The sequence below is a fragment of the Sturnus vulgaris genome, chromosome 5 (genome assembly GCF_052056855.1).
Source record: "Sturnus vulgaris isolate bStuVul1 chromosome 5, bStuVul1.hap1, whole genome shotgun sequence".
Classification (NCBI taxonomy): Eukaryota; Metazoa; Chordata; class Aves; order Passeriformes; family Sturnidae; genus Sturnus; species Sturnus vulgaris.
The window spans coordinates 43,965,228-43,981,561 of record NC_142247.1 but is presented as its reverse complement, the minus strand read 5'-3'; the positions used below and the strand labels follow the sequence as shown (position 1 = coordinate 43,981,561).

The 16,334-nt window shown below is 35.2% G+C and overlaps 1 protein-coding gene across 10 annotated transcripts in view; it reads right to left on the bottom strand.

Moving 5' to 3' along the window:
* Positions 1 to 16,334, bottom strand: part of SLC16A7 (solute carrier family 16 member 7) — a 77,987-nt gene that overhangs the window by 9,005 nt on the left and 52,648 nt on the right. For all 10 annotated transcript variants that reach the window (XM_088165600.1, XM_088165601.1, XM_014871104.2 and 7 more), the window contains 2 exons: positions 3,063 to 3,206; positions 726 to 1,538 (listed from right to left, as the gene is read on the bottom strand). In XM_088165600.1, coding sequence (XP_088021726.1) covers positions 726 to 1,538; positions 3,063 to 3,206 — 957 coding nt within the window. The remainder of the gene's footprint in view (positions 1 to 725; positions 1,539 to 3,062; positions 3,207 to 16,334) is intronic.

The window sequence follows — 16,334 nt, the reverse complement described above, 5'->3', positions numbered from 1 at the left end:
AATTAGAACATCTAGTTTTTTAATCTCTTATATCATCAGAAATCTCAATAACATAAAGTTTACTATCAGCATTACTGAATACTGACCAAAAAGCCTGCAAACTGAAAATGCTTTCTGAAAATATTTTCTGAAAATACTGTTCATTTTTGCTGCTAGAAGCTCAAGTGTTAGGAATATAGTCTAAGCGATATACCTAGGCTCCCTTTAAGCTCCTCTTACACTTGTAAAGAGAAGTTGGAGACACTGATATCAGTCAGTTTCAGTCACTTCACCCTCTGAATTGCCTTGCCCACATCTATTGGCTATTGAAACACGCTAGAGGACTGGCTGTGAGCAGAGCTGGGGAGTGAAACCATGCCAAGGCCCAATGCTCCATAGCACCCTGATGGAATCCCACCATGTGTGCACCCTGCTTAAAATGCTGAGCAGGCCTGTGTTCCTTCTGACACTTTGCTGTTAGTTTTTCCTCTTTGGAATTGCCAATTCTCTCTGTTTAGATATATTAAAGTTGTTTAAGCAAGTGTAAGTTAACACTCTTCAAACTGCCCCTAGGTTGGAGAAAAGTAACTGATGAGGTTATTTTTTACTATCAGACTGTTATGGTACATTTCTAGTTACAGTAAAAATATTAAATAACATAAAGAACAGTGTTTATATTAATTCAATATTACATTGCAAGATTATGCTGTAATGTCAGACAAAAATGGAAAGAAACAGATTCTTACCTCCCAGAGGAGGGCCTATGAGCACAGGGCAGCATTCCACAATGGTGACAAGTCCCACCGCACTGGAAAATCTGGCAGCTCCAACAAGGTCCATCAATGTCTCAAAAAGAACACTGCTAACCATTCCAAATGCAAACCCAAAAAATACAGCATATATCACCAAGCCAGTGTAATTTTTTGCCAGAGGGCACAAGATATGACAGATGCCATTATACAAGACTGCAAAACTAAAAAAATACTGAATCTTTGGCCGAATAAACCTGGAGTTTGCTACAAGTCCCATGGAAGGCCTAGCAAACATGTCTACAAAGGCCAAGATAGAGAGCAAAAAAGCGGCAGAATATTCATCAATTCCCTTGTGCTTGGCATAAGGAGCCAAGAATACTATTGGAGCAAAGAAACCAATAAACATAATGACATTTCCTGACAAATATATCAGAAACCCTCTGTGTTTGAAGAGGGACAGATCTAGATACTTATTCATAGTTTGCCAACAAGACTTCTTGTTGTTTTTGTGCAAGGCAGAATCTCCTGTGCCTTTTTCAACATCTTTTTTCACAGGAGGGACTTTTTTTGGTCCAACAGGTCTCATAAGTGACCCAGCCACACAGCAGTTCAAAAGAAGTCCTCCCAGAATAAGAAAGCTTCCTTTCCAGCCAAAAGCATTAAAGAGAAATTGATTGAGAGGTGCCAATGTGCTCAGAAACACTGGACTTCCAGCCATTGCCAATCCATTGGCGATGGGACGCTTCTTATAGAAATACTTGCCAATCATGGTCAAGGCAGGCTGTAAGTTGAATGCTAAACCCAGACCTAAACAACACATAAAAGACAATATATATTATTGCAGGTCATGCAGTGAAAATCACATTCCACCTCTTTCAAGTTATTTTAAAAACGATCAGTATCCAATCCAGTAATTCTCAAAATAGAAACCAACTAGCATCAGAGAATGAAATACAGTCTCATTGCTGTCTATGAGCGTTAATACCAAGACTGTGTCATGGTGACATTTGGTCATTTTTCCCTGTAACGCTGCATTGAAAGCCAAAACTCCTTTTTGTATTTCAGCAATGACAGAGACAGGGGAATCACATACAGAAGAATGATGGTGCCTTGACTCACCATTTTCATATTTGCTAAACTATAATACAATTCTCTCTTGGCTCATTTAACAAAAGTTATTAAATGTCACCACTGCTACAATGAATGTAGGGTTAATTTAAATGCATAAATCTCCTAATTTCTTATTTCCAATCCTAATTAAGATCCAACTTGTCTGCAAAACTGGAGCATAAAATGGCAAATTATTTTCCAGCACATTCAGCTCTCCTTCCCCAGGTCACTAGTAAGGAATTGTAAAGGACACATGTGGGAGCAGACCACCCACCCACATCAACTGTGTATAAATTGAACCCAAAGTTGAACTTCTAGGCCTTCTCTCTGTATTAAGACATATAAGCCATAAACTGTAATATGATTCTACTTGATGGTACAGGAGAGAAGCTTTCTTCCTTGATAGGCCCATTCCCAGACTCTGACTTTACTCTTTCAGTAGGCACCAAGTTTAGGATGTCAAAAATAAGAGTTTTAAGGATTAATCACTGAATTAAAAACTCCTTTTGTCCCAACACAAAGGAAGATGAGCCTGACTATACAATATACGTTCATTTATTACCTGTCAATATTTCACCTCTCCTTATTCTGAGAACGGCGTTTTAAAGCAACTCACAACTTTTAATAAGGAGTTTCTTTAATTTACTGGCATTACAATAATTTTAAGTCATTGCTTTGGGCAATATCTAAAGCCTTTGACAGATGATTACGAATAATTTGGTGATTGAACCTGGGGGATTTTAAACAGAAAACAATTGAACTGAAAATTGTTATACTTTTCTGTGAGAGTATGCGCATGTACAAACCTACAGAAAGCTAGTACAAGCTTTCACAATTCTACTAGAATTTGGCTAGCTTCTGTCCCCCTATCTGCAGTGCAACATGACTGAAAGCTAAAATAATGAATAGGAAATTGCACACAAATGCCTGTAGTAAGTGCTGTCATGAGCCAATCAATTTTTATACCATAATTATCGTGCAATGTGGAAAACTACATACAGCATTTATTGAATGCTGTATTGTTTCTGAAGTGTCCTAAGAAATAATTTAACATGTTAATTTAAAGGATTAGATAGTTCAGGTAACTGAAATTAATTGACCTTACTACCTTTTTGGATTGCATCTGTACACAGAGATTCTTGATCAGTGAGGCTCATTTGTAGAACAATACTAGAAATCATTCAATATAACATAACATAACCTTTTAGACAGGACTCTTACCTCCAACCACACCGATACATATATACAGTTCAAGGACACTATTGCAGAAAGAGGATGCAATCATTCCAAAAGAACACAGGATACCCCCTGCTATCATCACAGGCCGGCTACCATACTTATTCACCAAAATGCTGCTTATGGGACCTGTGGGTAGAAAGAAAATGCATTTTCAGGTAACAGGCAACTCTATCTTTGCATTTACAATGTGTTGGAATGCTTTCATCTTCCATCCTTCTGTATCTATACCAACCTTTCTTACAAACACTCTGCACTCTGTGAGTTGGCAGATACAAGACTGGATGTGGATATACTGCCTCCATGACAATACAAATACTGATTGGTTATGGAGATGGACAAAAAGATTAAAGGCATCAGACAAACTAGAGGGATTGTTACAGTTTACAATCAATACCAAGACCAGTCAATGGATGTTTTGAAAATGAAAGGACTGAAGAATTTCAAGTATGAGACAGGTATCAAAACTCCACAGAGCAGGAGGAACCTCCAGGCAAGCAGACTAAAATTACTTAATACTGCAGCATGTCCTGCACCCTTACTTAGAACCACACATAGTCTTAAAAATCAGATTCTCAAATCAGAACATAAATCTCTGACCCCTGAGGCTTGCTTTCCCTTACCTCATCAAGAGGGGAGTGTTAATGGGCAATAAGATGACTATACGCTGTCTGGGAAAATCTAAAATGTGGTTTAGAATAAAAACCTATAAAATTTTAAAATATTGCTATAGGTCCATTTTTCAGTTTCAACTGCAATTCAGTTTATAGTATAATTGCATCAATACTAACCAAACATCTAGTGTGCAATTTAGCATGACATAATGTTTTTGAACAACCATGGCTAGAACAGATGGTGTGCTACATATCAAGATTAAGAGCTCTTTAGGTAAACCTGCATAGCATCTGATTGCACTATATTTGGCCCAAACCATTACAAATAGTCTTGCTTTTGCAAAACTAAAGTTATCCAATACAAAAATTTAAAAAAAATAAAAGCAAAGAACCCAGAAAACCCAACATAAAAAGCAATGCATTTCAAACTTCAGATAGAACAGGCACCTAGCACAAAGTGGAATGCCTTGATTTTCATCTGAATTCACTGCAAGTTATTCACTATACCGATTACAGTTTAAAGTCTGTTTTTATAAATATCTAAAGGAATAAATGCCAGAAACTTCATTCAATGAAAAGCAAAATCCAATGAAATTTAGAAGTGTGCTTTCATAGGCAAAATTATTTTTTAGACTCTACTCTTTGAATTACCTTAAATGTATTAGAGTATTATTATTGATAGATTGCAAATGTTAATTACTATTTGCATAAATACAACAGAAGTTTTAAGAATATGCCAAATTATCAATTTTTACCTTACTTCCTTATGGAAATAAGCTTCTGCAATAGAGTTGCCCTGTGCCTGCCTGTCTTTTCTAATAGCTCATGAATACAGAGATCAACCTGAAATTAACTTGACTAGAAAGCAAAGATTTGAGTGTGTTTGGATCTTAGTTTATGTATTCGATAAATAGCTTGAGTCTCAAGGAGTCTTAAGCATAACCATATATCAAAGCCAACAGACTTAGACATCCACAATATGGAATGGACACCCAAATAGACAACAGCCCAGGGATTTATTAAAAGACTTTAGAACACTTATGAAACACTAAAACCTTTAACTAACAGCTTATATGATGACATAAATAGCATTTCTTTATTTCCATTTGAGGGGAACCACTAAGCAGAACTGTGACAAGCTAGGCTTTTCCCTTTGAGACCATATGAAGAAAGCAGTGAAACATGGAACACTTTTTTAAATTTCTAGAGCTATGTTTGGATAATCAGTGGTTGGGCTCATGTCTGAGTTAGAAAGCAAGTCTTTTTGCAATATATAAACAATAGAAATAATTAACCTGAGTAAAAAAAAAAAGAGCCTTTTAACTGGAAATCTCTTAATTCAAAGCAAAAAGTTTTATCCCAGTATCAAATAATAGCTATAGGTATGAAACGAAATAAATATAAGACAATTAAAAGAATCTAATTGTTGTTATTGCTAAACACAGCAACAGTATTTACTTAAGACATATCAAAACAATTATTTCAAGTTTTTTTGTTTTAAATAATTTCCCAGTTCTTCTTCCTGTGATGAGATGGAAGTATTTAGAAAATTGAAAATGAAAAATTTGTTTAGTATTTGCTAACAGACAGTTCCTTACCAGGAATAGGAAAACTGCATCTCTGCAGATCTTCACTGTGGCAGTTAGGCCAGGACCATAAGTTACAGCTTTCCAGGTCAAAGCATGTAATAAAAGCTTCACCTACAAGACCTAATAGCTGAGCTCAAATATGGAATGTCTTAATTTAGGTAGGTTGTCTGAGCCTGACTCTACTCTCAAATGGCATAAATCTGGAATTATGATAAATTCAAAAATCCTTTAAACATAATACTATCTTTGAGATGTTTTCTTTAGGTCAATGATGTGTACTTACCACCACAGCTCCACTTAATTTGAGGTTTTCTTTATGTATATTCCAGTATTTTGATTTAAAATTTGAACGCGGAAAATATTAATTGTTCTACAAGCCATAGTTAGTTTAAGCTCCCTAAATTATCTACAAAATCTTCCAATTGAGAAGTAGGTTAAACATTTTATTCTGATATCTGTGCATACACTTGGTTATGAAGTCTCATAAAATAATGCATATTTATAGCTTAAAATAGATGATTCTACATAAATTCCAGCTGTTTCCTTCCATCATATGTTTTATAGCCTTGTACAAATTTCATGTCATAGCTAACATTTACAATTATTTAAGCAATGCTCACATGCCAGCATAGGTCTATATTCTTTGTGTATTCTTTCTTTTCAGATGAAGGAAGATTAAGTTGTTTAAATACTATTCCACTGTCAAAACCTTGCTATACATTAATATATGTTAAAGCACTAAAGGACAGCTGGATCTCTGAATCTACTTTTCTGAAGCCTGAAGTAACTGCATAACAGATGCTAAGTCAGAAGACCCACAAGAATATTTATTCTGGTCTCTCCCTTAACACCCACAAACCATCAGCCACAAAAGGTTATATACTCCCTAAATTTAAGACCATTATCGTAATATGCTAACACTCTCACAGCTGTATTTTTGTTTTATATCTTTCTGTTTCAGGCAAAGGACCACGCTGTGAAAAGGTATAAGACAGCAACTGTAACCAGTGCCACAGAAAAACATTTTCAGGAAGGGCTGTGCTTTATAAGACAAGAAAAAATAGCTGCTTTTCACATTGTTTGTCACTGTGTCAAGGGAAAAGTGGCAAAAGTAATTTCAGCTGTGTGAGCAAAGATGGGATCATGCATTTTGGAGCTGTTTATGATGTTCCATACAAAGTCTATATAATGTGACACCTATGTTCTGTTTCAATGGCTCAAAAGAGCATTTACATGCATGTGTGCACAGAGAAGTTGTGAATGCTGAGAGTACATTAAGATTAGATATCATGAATAAAATCTTCCCTGTGAGGCTGGTGAGGTGCTGGAAGGGGTTGCCAGAGAAGCTGTGGCTACCCCATGAGAACACCCTGTGAGTGTTCTAGGCCAGGCTGGATGCGGCTCTGAACAATCTGGTTTACTGGTCGGTGTCCTGTCCATGGCAGGGGGGTTGGAACTAAATCGTGGTCTGGGTTGGAAGGGACTTTAAAGATCATCTAGTTTCAAACCCTTTAAGGTCATTTGCACAAAGTCTCTCTCCATTCTTCTTGCAGGCTCCCTTCAGGTACTGGAAGGCCACAATTAGGTTACCCCACAACCCTCTTTTCCAGGCTGAACAATCCCAATTCTCTCAATCCTTCCTCACAGGAGAGGCGCTCACTCCCTCTAATCATCTTGGTGGCCTCCTCTGGACTTTATCCAACAGGTCAATGTCCTTCCTGTGCTGGGAGCCTGACAGAGGAATGCAGCACTGCAGCTTGCAGAACATAGGGGCAGAACAGAGCAGAGAGGAATTCCCTCCCTTGCCCTGCTTTGGGTGCAGCCCAGGACACGTTTGGCTCTCTGTGCTGTGAGTGTACATGGCTGGGTCATGTCTAGCCTCTCCTCCAGCAGCACCCCCGAGTCCTTCTCAGCAGGGCTGCTCTGATCTGTTCATCCCCAGCCTGTGTTGATACCAGGCTTTGCCCTCATCCAGGTGCAGCACCTTGAACTTGGCCTTGTTAAACCACGTTAGATTCCCATGGGCCCACTGCTCAAGCCTGTCCAGGTCCCTTCTGGATGGCATCCTGTGCTTCAGATGTGTCAGCTGCATCACTCAGCTCAGTATCATCTGCAAACTTGCTGAGAGTGCACTCAATCCCTTCATCCCTGTCATTAATAAAAATATTATATATTATAATTTATTATAGTAATAAATAAGGTCCTGTGCAGACTCCTGAGAGACACCATGTGTCACAGATGTCCATCAGGACTCTACACCATTGACCACTACACTCTGGATGTGGCTGTCCAGTCAATTCCTTACCCAGCTCATCAAGTCCAGTTCTCTGCAAATTAGAGACAAGGGTTTAGGGGATGGGGTCAAAGGATTTACAGCAATCCAGAGAGGTGACATCTGTAAACTTTCCCCTGTCCACTCCATCATAGAAGGCCAATAGGTTGGTCAGGTGGGATTTGCCTTTCATGCAGCCATGCTGGCTGTCCTGAATCACCTCCCTGTTCTCCATATGCCTTAGCATAGCTTCTAGGAGGAGCTGTTCCATTAGTCCTAGTTTGATTTCACACTGCTGTAATACAGTGATATAATTAGAGATCACGCTGTAATTTGTTTCGTATACTGCCAGTGCCTTTATGCTTTTTATTTTGCTACCTCCATTGATTTTAGCATGGAACTAGAGATAAACTTTCCTGATAAAAAATGTAATTTCTTTTTAACATATATTGAAAATGTCATTAGAGTGTTCATAGTGTCATAGACCCAAAGCAACATGAAATGACTCAGTCTGAACAATATGACGTTTATTTAAATGAAGTGAATTGCTGAAACAAGTTGAAAATGAATGTAATATTTGAAATTGCACTAATGCTACACTGTAGATTGCATCCTGTCAAGTGGTTTAAACACATTTTCAGCCATCTAATCTGCAGAGTCAATGCAGCTGTCTTTCCAGTCAAGGTTTATCCTTTATTTCTGTTTCCTACTAGGCTGGAAAAGCCCAAGGGTCTCCAAGAATTAATACTAGTTTAAACTATTTGCTAAGATTAGTCCAACTTTTTATTCTTCCTTTATTTTTTTTTTTTATTAAAATGTGAAGTCCACTAACGAAAACTCATTCAATCACAAAGCCTTTAAGCAAGTACTTAGTACTGCTAATGGAAAGCTATCTCTGGTATTCAGAGGAAAAGCAACTCAAAATGCTTAAAACCTGTTCATTAACTTCGAAAATACTTTCCAAATATGCTCTTTTTTCTCAAGCAGAATTAAGTCAAAATATTATGCATTCTGAGACAGTCTTATCTCTTGTTCAAAAACCTTTGACTAAATTCTTTTAGTACTCTAGGACAGGCTTTAGACAGAAAAAACATTAGAAATATTAAAAAATCATGAACTATTTTTTATTATTTTTTTATTTGTATTCTTTATCATATTTCTGGGAATGGTAACCTGCATTTCTGATGTATCCTATGTGCTTTTGTAACAGCAATGAAAATAAATTAGTTCAAGAATCATTGGAAAGTTTTCTCTGTAGTTCCTCTATGCATTTGACAGCATTTTTTTCCCATTTCATGTAACATTTACAAGTGGCTGCACTGATTCCATAAACCTAGATAACACCATAACCTTGACAGAAAGTAATGAGAAAAAACTTTCTTGCAGTAAATACCACCAAACAGAAATGTGTAACATCGAGTTATGGTTGTTACACTATTAGTTAGGAGAGCTCAGCAGTTAAAAGCTCAGCCTGCCTGGGAGGATGCAGTCAGTTGCTCAACCATCTATTACAGTTTGCTCTCCACTTCTCCTGCTCTTAACTGCATTTCCTCAGTGTCATTACTCTGAATGCTCACAGTCTCACTTGTGTCCTGAAGGAGCCTTGTATTCTATCAAAATTTTATGTTTTGATCTCTAATGAGCATCAATTTGACCTTCATCTATTCCTCAGGAGATTTATAAGGAATGCAGTAATTGTGTGTGGTGTAACACATAGGAGTCTGATTGATGGAAGAGTTCTCAACTCTGGCTAATTCCTCATGGTTCTGCCTCCCAAAAAGGTTACACCTGCAAGTTTTGAAGTGCTCAAGTCAGAAACACATATGTCTGATTGCAAATATAAGCTGCCTTTTCCTGAAGTGTTCAGGAGAAACAAAATAAGCTATCAGTGGTGCTGGTTACTTGCTCTAAGTACTTGCTTTTATGGAGAAATTACAGATCCTTGATCTGCTTTGGTATTTTGTGTTTTTCTAATGAGACATCAGAGACACGATTCAAGGGCTTTACATATTTTGATTAAAGCTCTTGTTTGGCTTGCAGGTTTTTTTCTTGTTTGTTAGGATGCAAATGTGTATGGAGTTATGGACCATGTAAATTAGGAAATGTCTTCAAGTTAGCAAATTTCTCTATATCTATGAATTTTAAAAAGTTGGAAAAATGCCCAGTTTTTAATCAAGGAGTAGCCATGCTGATTATTATTTACATGCATACATATCAATGCTTTATATTAATTATGTTTTGCATGCTCTGCTGTAGAATTTTTTTCATGAAAGGCTAAAACACTTGATCAAAATGCAGAAGACTTTAAGATATGACATTTCTTTTGAAATGAGCAATATGAAACTTCATCATATATAATAGGGAATGAGTGTAATTCTATGAACTACTGAATACTCAGCAGATTCCAGAAACATATACGGTAGCTCTGGCCCAAAATTAACTGCCCAAATTTCACATTGACATCTTTATTATGAAAATAAATAAGATGCAGAAAAATATTTTAGCATTTTTTAAAACTTTCCTTATATTTGGTTTCCTGTTACTTTCAGTATCACTGAGTAGAGTGAATCCCATACATAGATATGTTCAAAAACTAATCTTTCAACTTAGAAAAATGTAAGAAACAATAAAGAAGAAAGAAGGGAACAAGCTAATGATGAGATGGAACACAAGCACCTATAAGAGAGTTGTACTTTAACAGAGACCCTGTAACACCAAGCATGTATTTTTCAAATGGTCTGCATGCCTAAGTAAAGGGAAATAGCATCAGTGCATTGTATGTGCATTGTAAATAATCTTCTCAGAAAAGCGTTCATTTCTTCACAGAAAACCAAAGGAACCAGCTTGTAACTTGAGCATGTAGTGTATCAATATGAACATTAGAAAATTTAGTGGCAAATAATGAAAGTACTGAGAAAAATTAATGAAAGTTTTCTGCAGAAGAGAAGACAATGAATTTTAAAGCTAAGTATTTAACAGCAATTAAGTCCTCAGGACATCATAGGCTGGCATGAATCTAAATTTAAAATAGTTTTTCTGACTCAAGAAATATGTTCGGGATTTCACTTAAATAATATTACTATTAAATGCAGAATGAACCTGTGCCATTAAAAGCTATTTGTCCTTCAAATGAAAAACCAAATAAGGACTTACTCACTATTCCCCCCTGGAAATACAGTAAAAATAATAATACTAATATATAAATATTAGTAAATGCAATTATCTACAACAGTATACACTTTACAAGGTAATAATAAATTTTCATTTCTTTCAGCAATTCATTTGGAATTTCCTGAGGCATAGCTCAAACGTTCTCATGAAAATGTGTAATTTTTTTTTTTAGAGGTATCATCCTGGGAGTGTTATCCTTCTGTCTCTATAGATGGCTGAAATGAAAGGCTAAGTTTGCTAATATCTGTGTTTGAGCACATGAACTGAAAGTATCCCATTTATGAATATATAAATAAATCTTAATAGGCCTAATTTGAGGGAACAAAGGGAAATTAGTACTAATGAGAAACTAGAGGTTTATTTATAGCTAACCAGTATTTCTAGCTAATAGTTTTTCTGTCTCAAAAATAATCTTATTTAAAAACTCCCATGCCCAGACATGACACTATATACTCACACAAACACAAAGCAAAAAAACCCCAATGCTTTCCTTCATCTGATTGATGAACTCAGTGATTAAAACGGGTTGTTTTTTCCAAGGATACAGAAGATACTTATCTCATTTGTAAGTGTTTTTTACCGTGGACATTCTGAACTCACTCTTTCACTTTCAAAGACCTAAAAAATTTCTAACTGAAGATTTACTGTTTAGTGCTGGGTGCCTTTCCAAAGCAGGTTACAATTTTTAGGTATGAAATTTGTCTTTACAGCTTGCTAACTGTGAACCAGATTGGCAAACAAGTTCTGTATAGTCTGCTCTTAGTAAAGTGTGGAGTGTTTTTCTGCAGATCATAAAACTGGGGAAAAAAGACAGAAGTTACACTATACCATTGTAAAAATTATAATTATAGCAACTTGAAAATAAGAGATATGTAGTTAATGTAAGAGATAACTGTTGGGAACTCTTTGAAAAAGAGTAAAAAAAAAACAACAAAAAAGAATACAAAATAACTGAACTGAAGAGTCCTTGTAAATATTTATTTTAATTCTTCATAGACATTTTTCCTAAACCATGTTATTGGATAGTTACAAAGATTTTCTTTTTTTCCTTCCTCTTTGAGGAACAGCTCTCTTTTCTAAAAATCTGTGTGTTTGCATATGTGAACACAATATTTGTAAATGCTCATTACTCACCACCTTCTATGTATTATTCCCTATTATCATTCATTATTTTTATACCCTTGCTAAAAAAATCCCTGTCTACTTTACCTCAAAGCAGACTAATACTTTGCCAATTCTGCCTAGCAGAATTTTAGAGAGCAAAAAGTCATAAAAATACAATATGCCAGGCTATTCAGTACTTCTTGGGAATGTAGGGCATATTCTCTCCAACTCAAACCAGCACATTTTTCAGACAGTGCATTCACACTGAAAAATTCAGCCAACTTTGGTTAAGATTAATATTGTCACTTGGATTTCTCTGTCTTCTACAAATTGCCCATCATATTAAAGTTCATACAATAAATATCCTATTTCTATCCTGCACCTCATCCTACAGTTTATTTGTTTTCTTTCAGAATAATATTATAACTAACTCAACTTGGAAAGTATTCCTTATATACTTTTACAGTCAATAATATGTAATTTCAGAGAAAGCACAAGACGCTTCTTCTCAGTTGCTCCTTTATCATATTCCTTTCTCCTCTCAGTTTTGCACTGTGCAATTAAACTTCAAATTGAAAATACTGAATCTATTACCTAGGATGTTTCTCTGGACCACTTACTGTGAATTATGGATCATGAGTGGATCATTAAATCTCATCTACATACTTAGAATGAATGTGATGAGAAGTATAAATCTGGATGTACATATTTATAACTTGGAAGTGTCCAGAGAAATACTCATATTTAGGTGATTGTCAATAACATTGTAAGATTATTTCCAAATGCACTTAACACATCAGTATCATCAGGCTTAAACTCTATTTTATAAAAAAACCCCAAAATCATAAATCATTATTTTATAATTTTAATTACAATTTTTTTACTAATATTCAGAAAAATGCATATGGCGTCTTTTGGTGCCAACATTTAGAAGCCTAAGTGTGTCAATTTCCCAAACTCTTTTACAAACCATAAATTATATAATTTTTAAATAATTTGATTCTATAATAAAATATTATATTTAGTAATACAATAAATATTTTAAAATATGTGTTTCCCAATGGCTGAGGGAATGGGAACAGGGAGGGAAAAGGGAAGAGTGAGGGGAAAAGAAAGGACAAAAGAAGGGGGAAGGGAATTTATCTGTGTTTTAAAGATATAAAATAGGAATTAAGCATTCTCATTAGATTTTGGCACCTATTTAGAGTACAAGTGCAGACAGTGGTAGTGTATTTATGGGATCATATGAGACACAGAATTTACATTTTTCTCACTATTTTTCAAAATACATTCAGTTGCCAATTAAAACTGAAACTCTTTGTGGAGCTTCATTTGCTCTGTTTTCTTCCCTGTTTTCAGACAAGTAAAAAAATAACACGTGTTTATATTGAGAAAAAATCTGTTAAATTATGAAGTGATATGTAAAATAAAAAAAACATTATTTGTTGTCCTGGTCAAAAAGACTAAATGCCATATAAACTGTTAAATGCCTGGAAACATGAAGGAAACAAAAATCAAAATTAGAATAATGAAGAGCCAAAAGTTATTAACATAACTCTTGATCAAAAACAGTAACAAGATTTATGTGATGTCTTTAATTTTGCAATGCATTTTCATTGCAACTGTGCTCAAATTAGTAGCCTTTATTACACCCTAAAAGAAGTGGAAACTTTGAGGACAATTTAGTCAATATGTACAAAATTCTGAAAGTGTCCCAACCTATGGTCAACTATGAGCCTATGATTTCCAATTTGCTTAAATTTAAGACAAGCCATATTTAACTGCTTTCTAAAAATAATATTCAGTAAAATATTTACTGAATAATCAATAATTTGAATGGTTTCTAATATCTTCTCATTCTATTTCCCCTGCATCTCTCTAGCCTTTTACAGCCAAATATGTCTCAAAATAACTACATTCAAAGGAATTGAAGGAGAAATCAGATACATTTTTTAAATCTTTATATCTGAGTAGATGTCAGTTTATCTTTGCATATTACTATACCCACCTCACATATGTTTTCTCATCAGAGTTGAATTTGCCATTGAACTGTCACTTTTAGATTTTCATCTATTTTAGAAAGAGCTTTACTTGATGCACTGTCAAATTTTTAAATTATTCTCTGTGAGGAGTCATATGCCCTTTATTTTGTGGACTCAATCAAAATTAGTATGAAGTATGACTAAGTTAGGAATGAAAGAGTAATGAAAAATTAATAGAAAAAGCCTGGGACTTGGAAAGTGGAAAAGAAATCTATTATGAGGGAGTTGGACAAAGGCTGTTTTGGCATTTGCCTTTTGGCTGGACTAGAGAGGAAAAAACTTTCATAGCATTCTCTACATAGTCCTTTCCCTTGTAGCAGCAGAGAGCCCCTTCACAGACAAGATTTTCTGAAAGTGTGTGGGTAGGAAAGTCTAGATGAGATCTGTTTACATGGACAAGAAGTATTTGAGCTCTGCTTCAAAAAGCAACATGAAAGGGCTTGGTGACCTAGATCCATCTTCTTGCACTGGAAGATAGTATTTACGTGGCTTTTGAGCGAGGGGTTATTTACCTGCTGCGAAGAAATAAAACAACCTGCCGCTGACAGAAACCTTATTCTCCATCTAGAAATGTGAAGCAGCTACCTTCTAATGACTGTGATGCATCATAAATTCAAAATAAATTAGTGCCCATTAAAATACAGGCTTTTCATCATTTGTATTACAGATATTGACTAAGCATCATCCATTTCTGGAGCCACCTTTCCAACTAAAGAATTATGTTGACATTCTTCAGCAAGAATATATTAAAATAATCCAATGAAATATACCTACTTCTGCAAAGATTTATCATGTGTGCCTGTGAGGAGAATATTACTGAGGTTACTGAGGAAAGTAATATTTTTTTCCTACAGGAGGAATTATGTTTCTTTAGTAAGTTTTAATTCATCTTACTGGAAAACAATTGGTCAGAACTTTGATCTAGGCAATGTGTACATCTGAACACCTTGTCAGGTAATTTTTTTATAACATTAGGTGAAATAATCTGGAAGAAATTCCATAATACAAATTTGTTCTTGTCTTAACCCCCATTTGCCACTCCAGCTCTGGTTCTCTGAACATAGGGTCAAGTGCTTTGCACTCAGCTTACTGTTTACATTTGAGTAAGTAAATATGAAGAGCTTCTAAATCACAATGGCAAATATAACCTTGCACACTCTTTCCACAGGTTTAAACTATGGTGCTGTGTAAAAGACAAGAAAATCACTCCAACATAGATTATGTGGCATGCTACTTGATTTTTAAGGAACAATACAGAAAATTAAAACAAATATTGCATGAACCAACTTTATGCTTTAACATCCATTTTATTCCCAAGCTGAAATAAAAATTTCAAGCCTCAGAATTTTTAGTTAAATTAAAACTCTTCAAAAACCTCACTCTGACATATGTCTAATGTGTTCTGCCATACAAATAAACAAATTAAAAATATAACTGTGTGGCATTACCCTGAACTAATTCTTCCTGTTATCTCAAAATAATTACAAACATTTTTTTCAAGGTTATTAGGTATCATATTGCATTTCATTACCAAACAGTCTTAGGAAACTTGCAACTCTAGAGTTTCTTATTTTACATAAGCTCAGTGTGTTGCTTATTACTGTATATGCAGTCACCTAACACACACTGAAGCTCTCTCTGAGATAACTGTCACATCTCACTCTGTGAGGTGTTGTCCTCCAAGTGTCTGTTCATGTAAGGGAGCATGAGCCCCTTAGAATCATCTCCAATGTTGACTACATTCTCTTCCCATGTGAGAATCATACAATTTCAGGTCACTACCTGAAGTGTTTTGTCAACTTCTGTTGCTTCAATGAATAATCCTTACAGTCACACTGATTCTTGACTTCTCAGAGAACTTTGCAACACTAGAACTCTATGCAATCCAATAATTTAAATAAATTAAAATTGAAGTTAGGAGATTCATGCTTAAGGTCAAATTGTACTGTGTCCTTAGATATCACCAGCTTTGCTCAAATCCTCTAAATCTTCAAAGCTAGTATTCTATATTTTATTTATATTTTATCTGTGAAAAAATATATGAATCATTTATGCATCATGTCTTTTTAAGGTGAATATAAATAAAAATGAGATTTTAATGAATGCCCTGGAATCACTTAAGTCATCGAAGGTACACTGTCAAGAAATCTTGATGTTGCAAACACACCTAAGGCTGAACATATTTGCATAAATATATAAATATGTTTATATGTTGATTTTAGGTAGGTGAAAAAAAAATTAACTTTGAACTTTATGAGATCACTAAGGTATTTAAAATGAAGCATTTCTTGCAGGATAAGCACCAATGCCTATACTTGGAATGGAGTCCCAGGCAGTTATTTTAGATGTCTCTGATAAGAGAGTAACATTATCAGTGAAGATGTTCCTTCTCTCCAGCTTTAAACCCTTATGTTCCGTAATTAAATGTTTCATGGTAACCATTCTGGAGTCTTGGTTTCCCATGG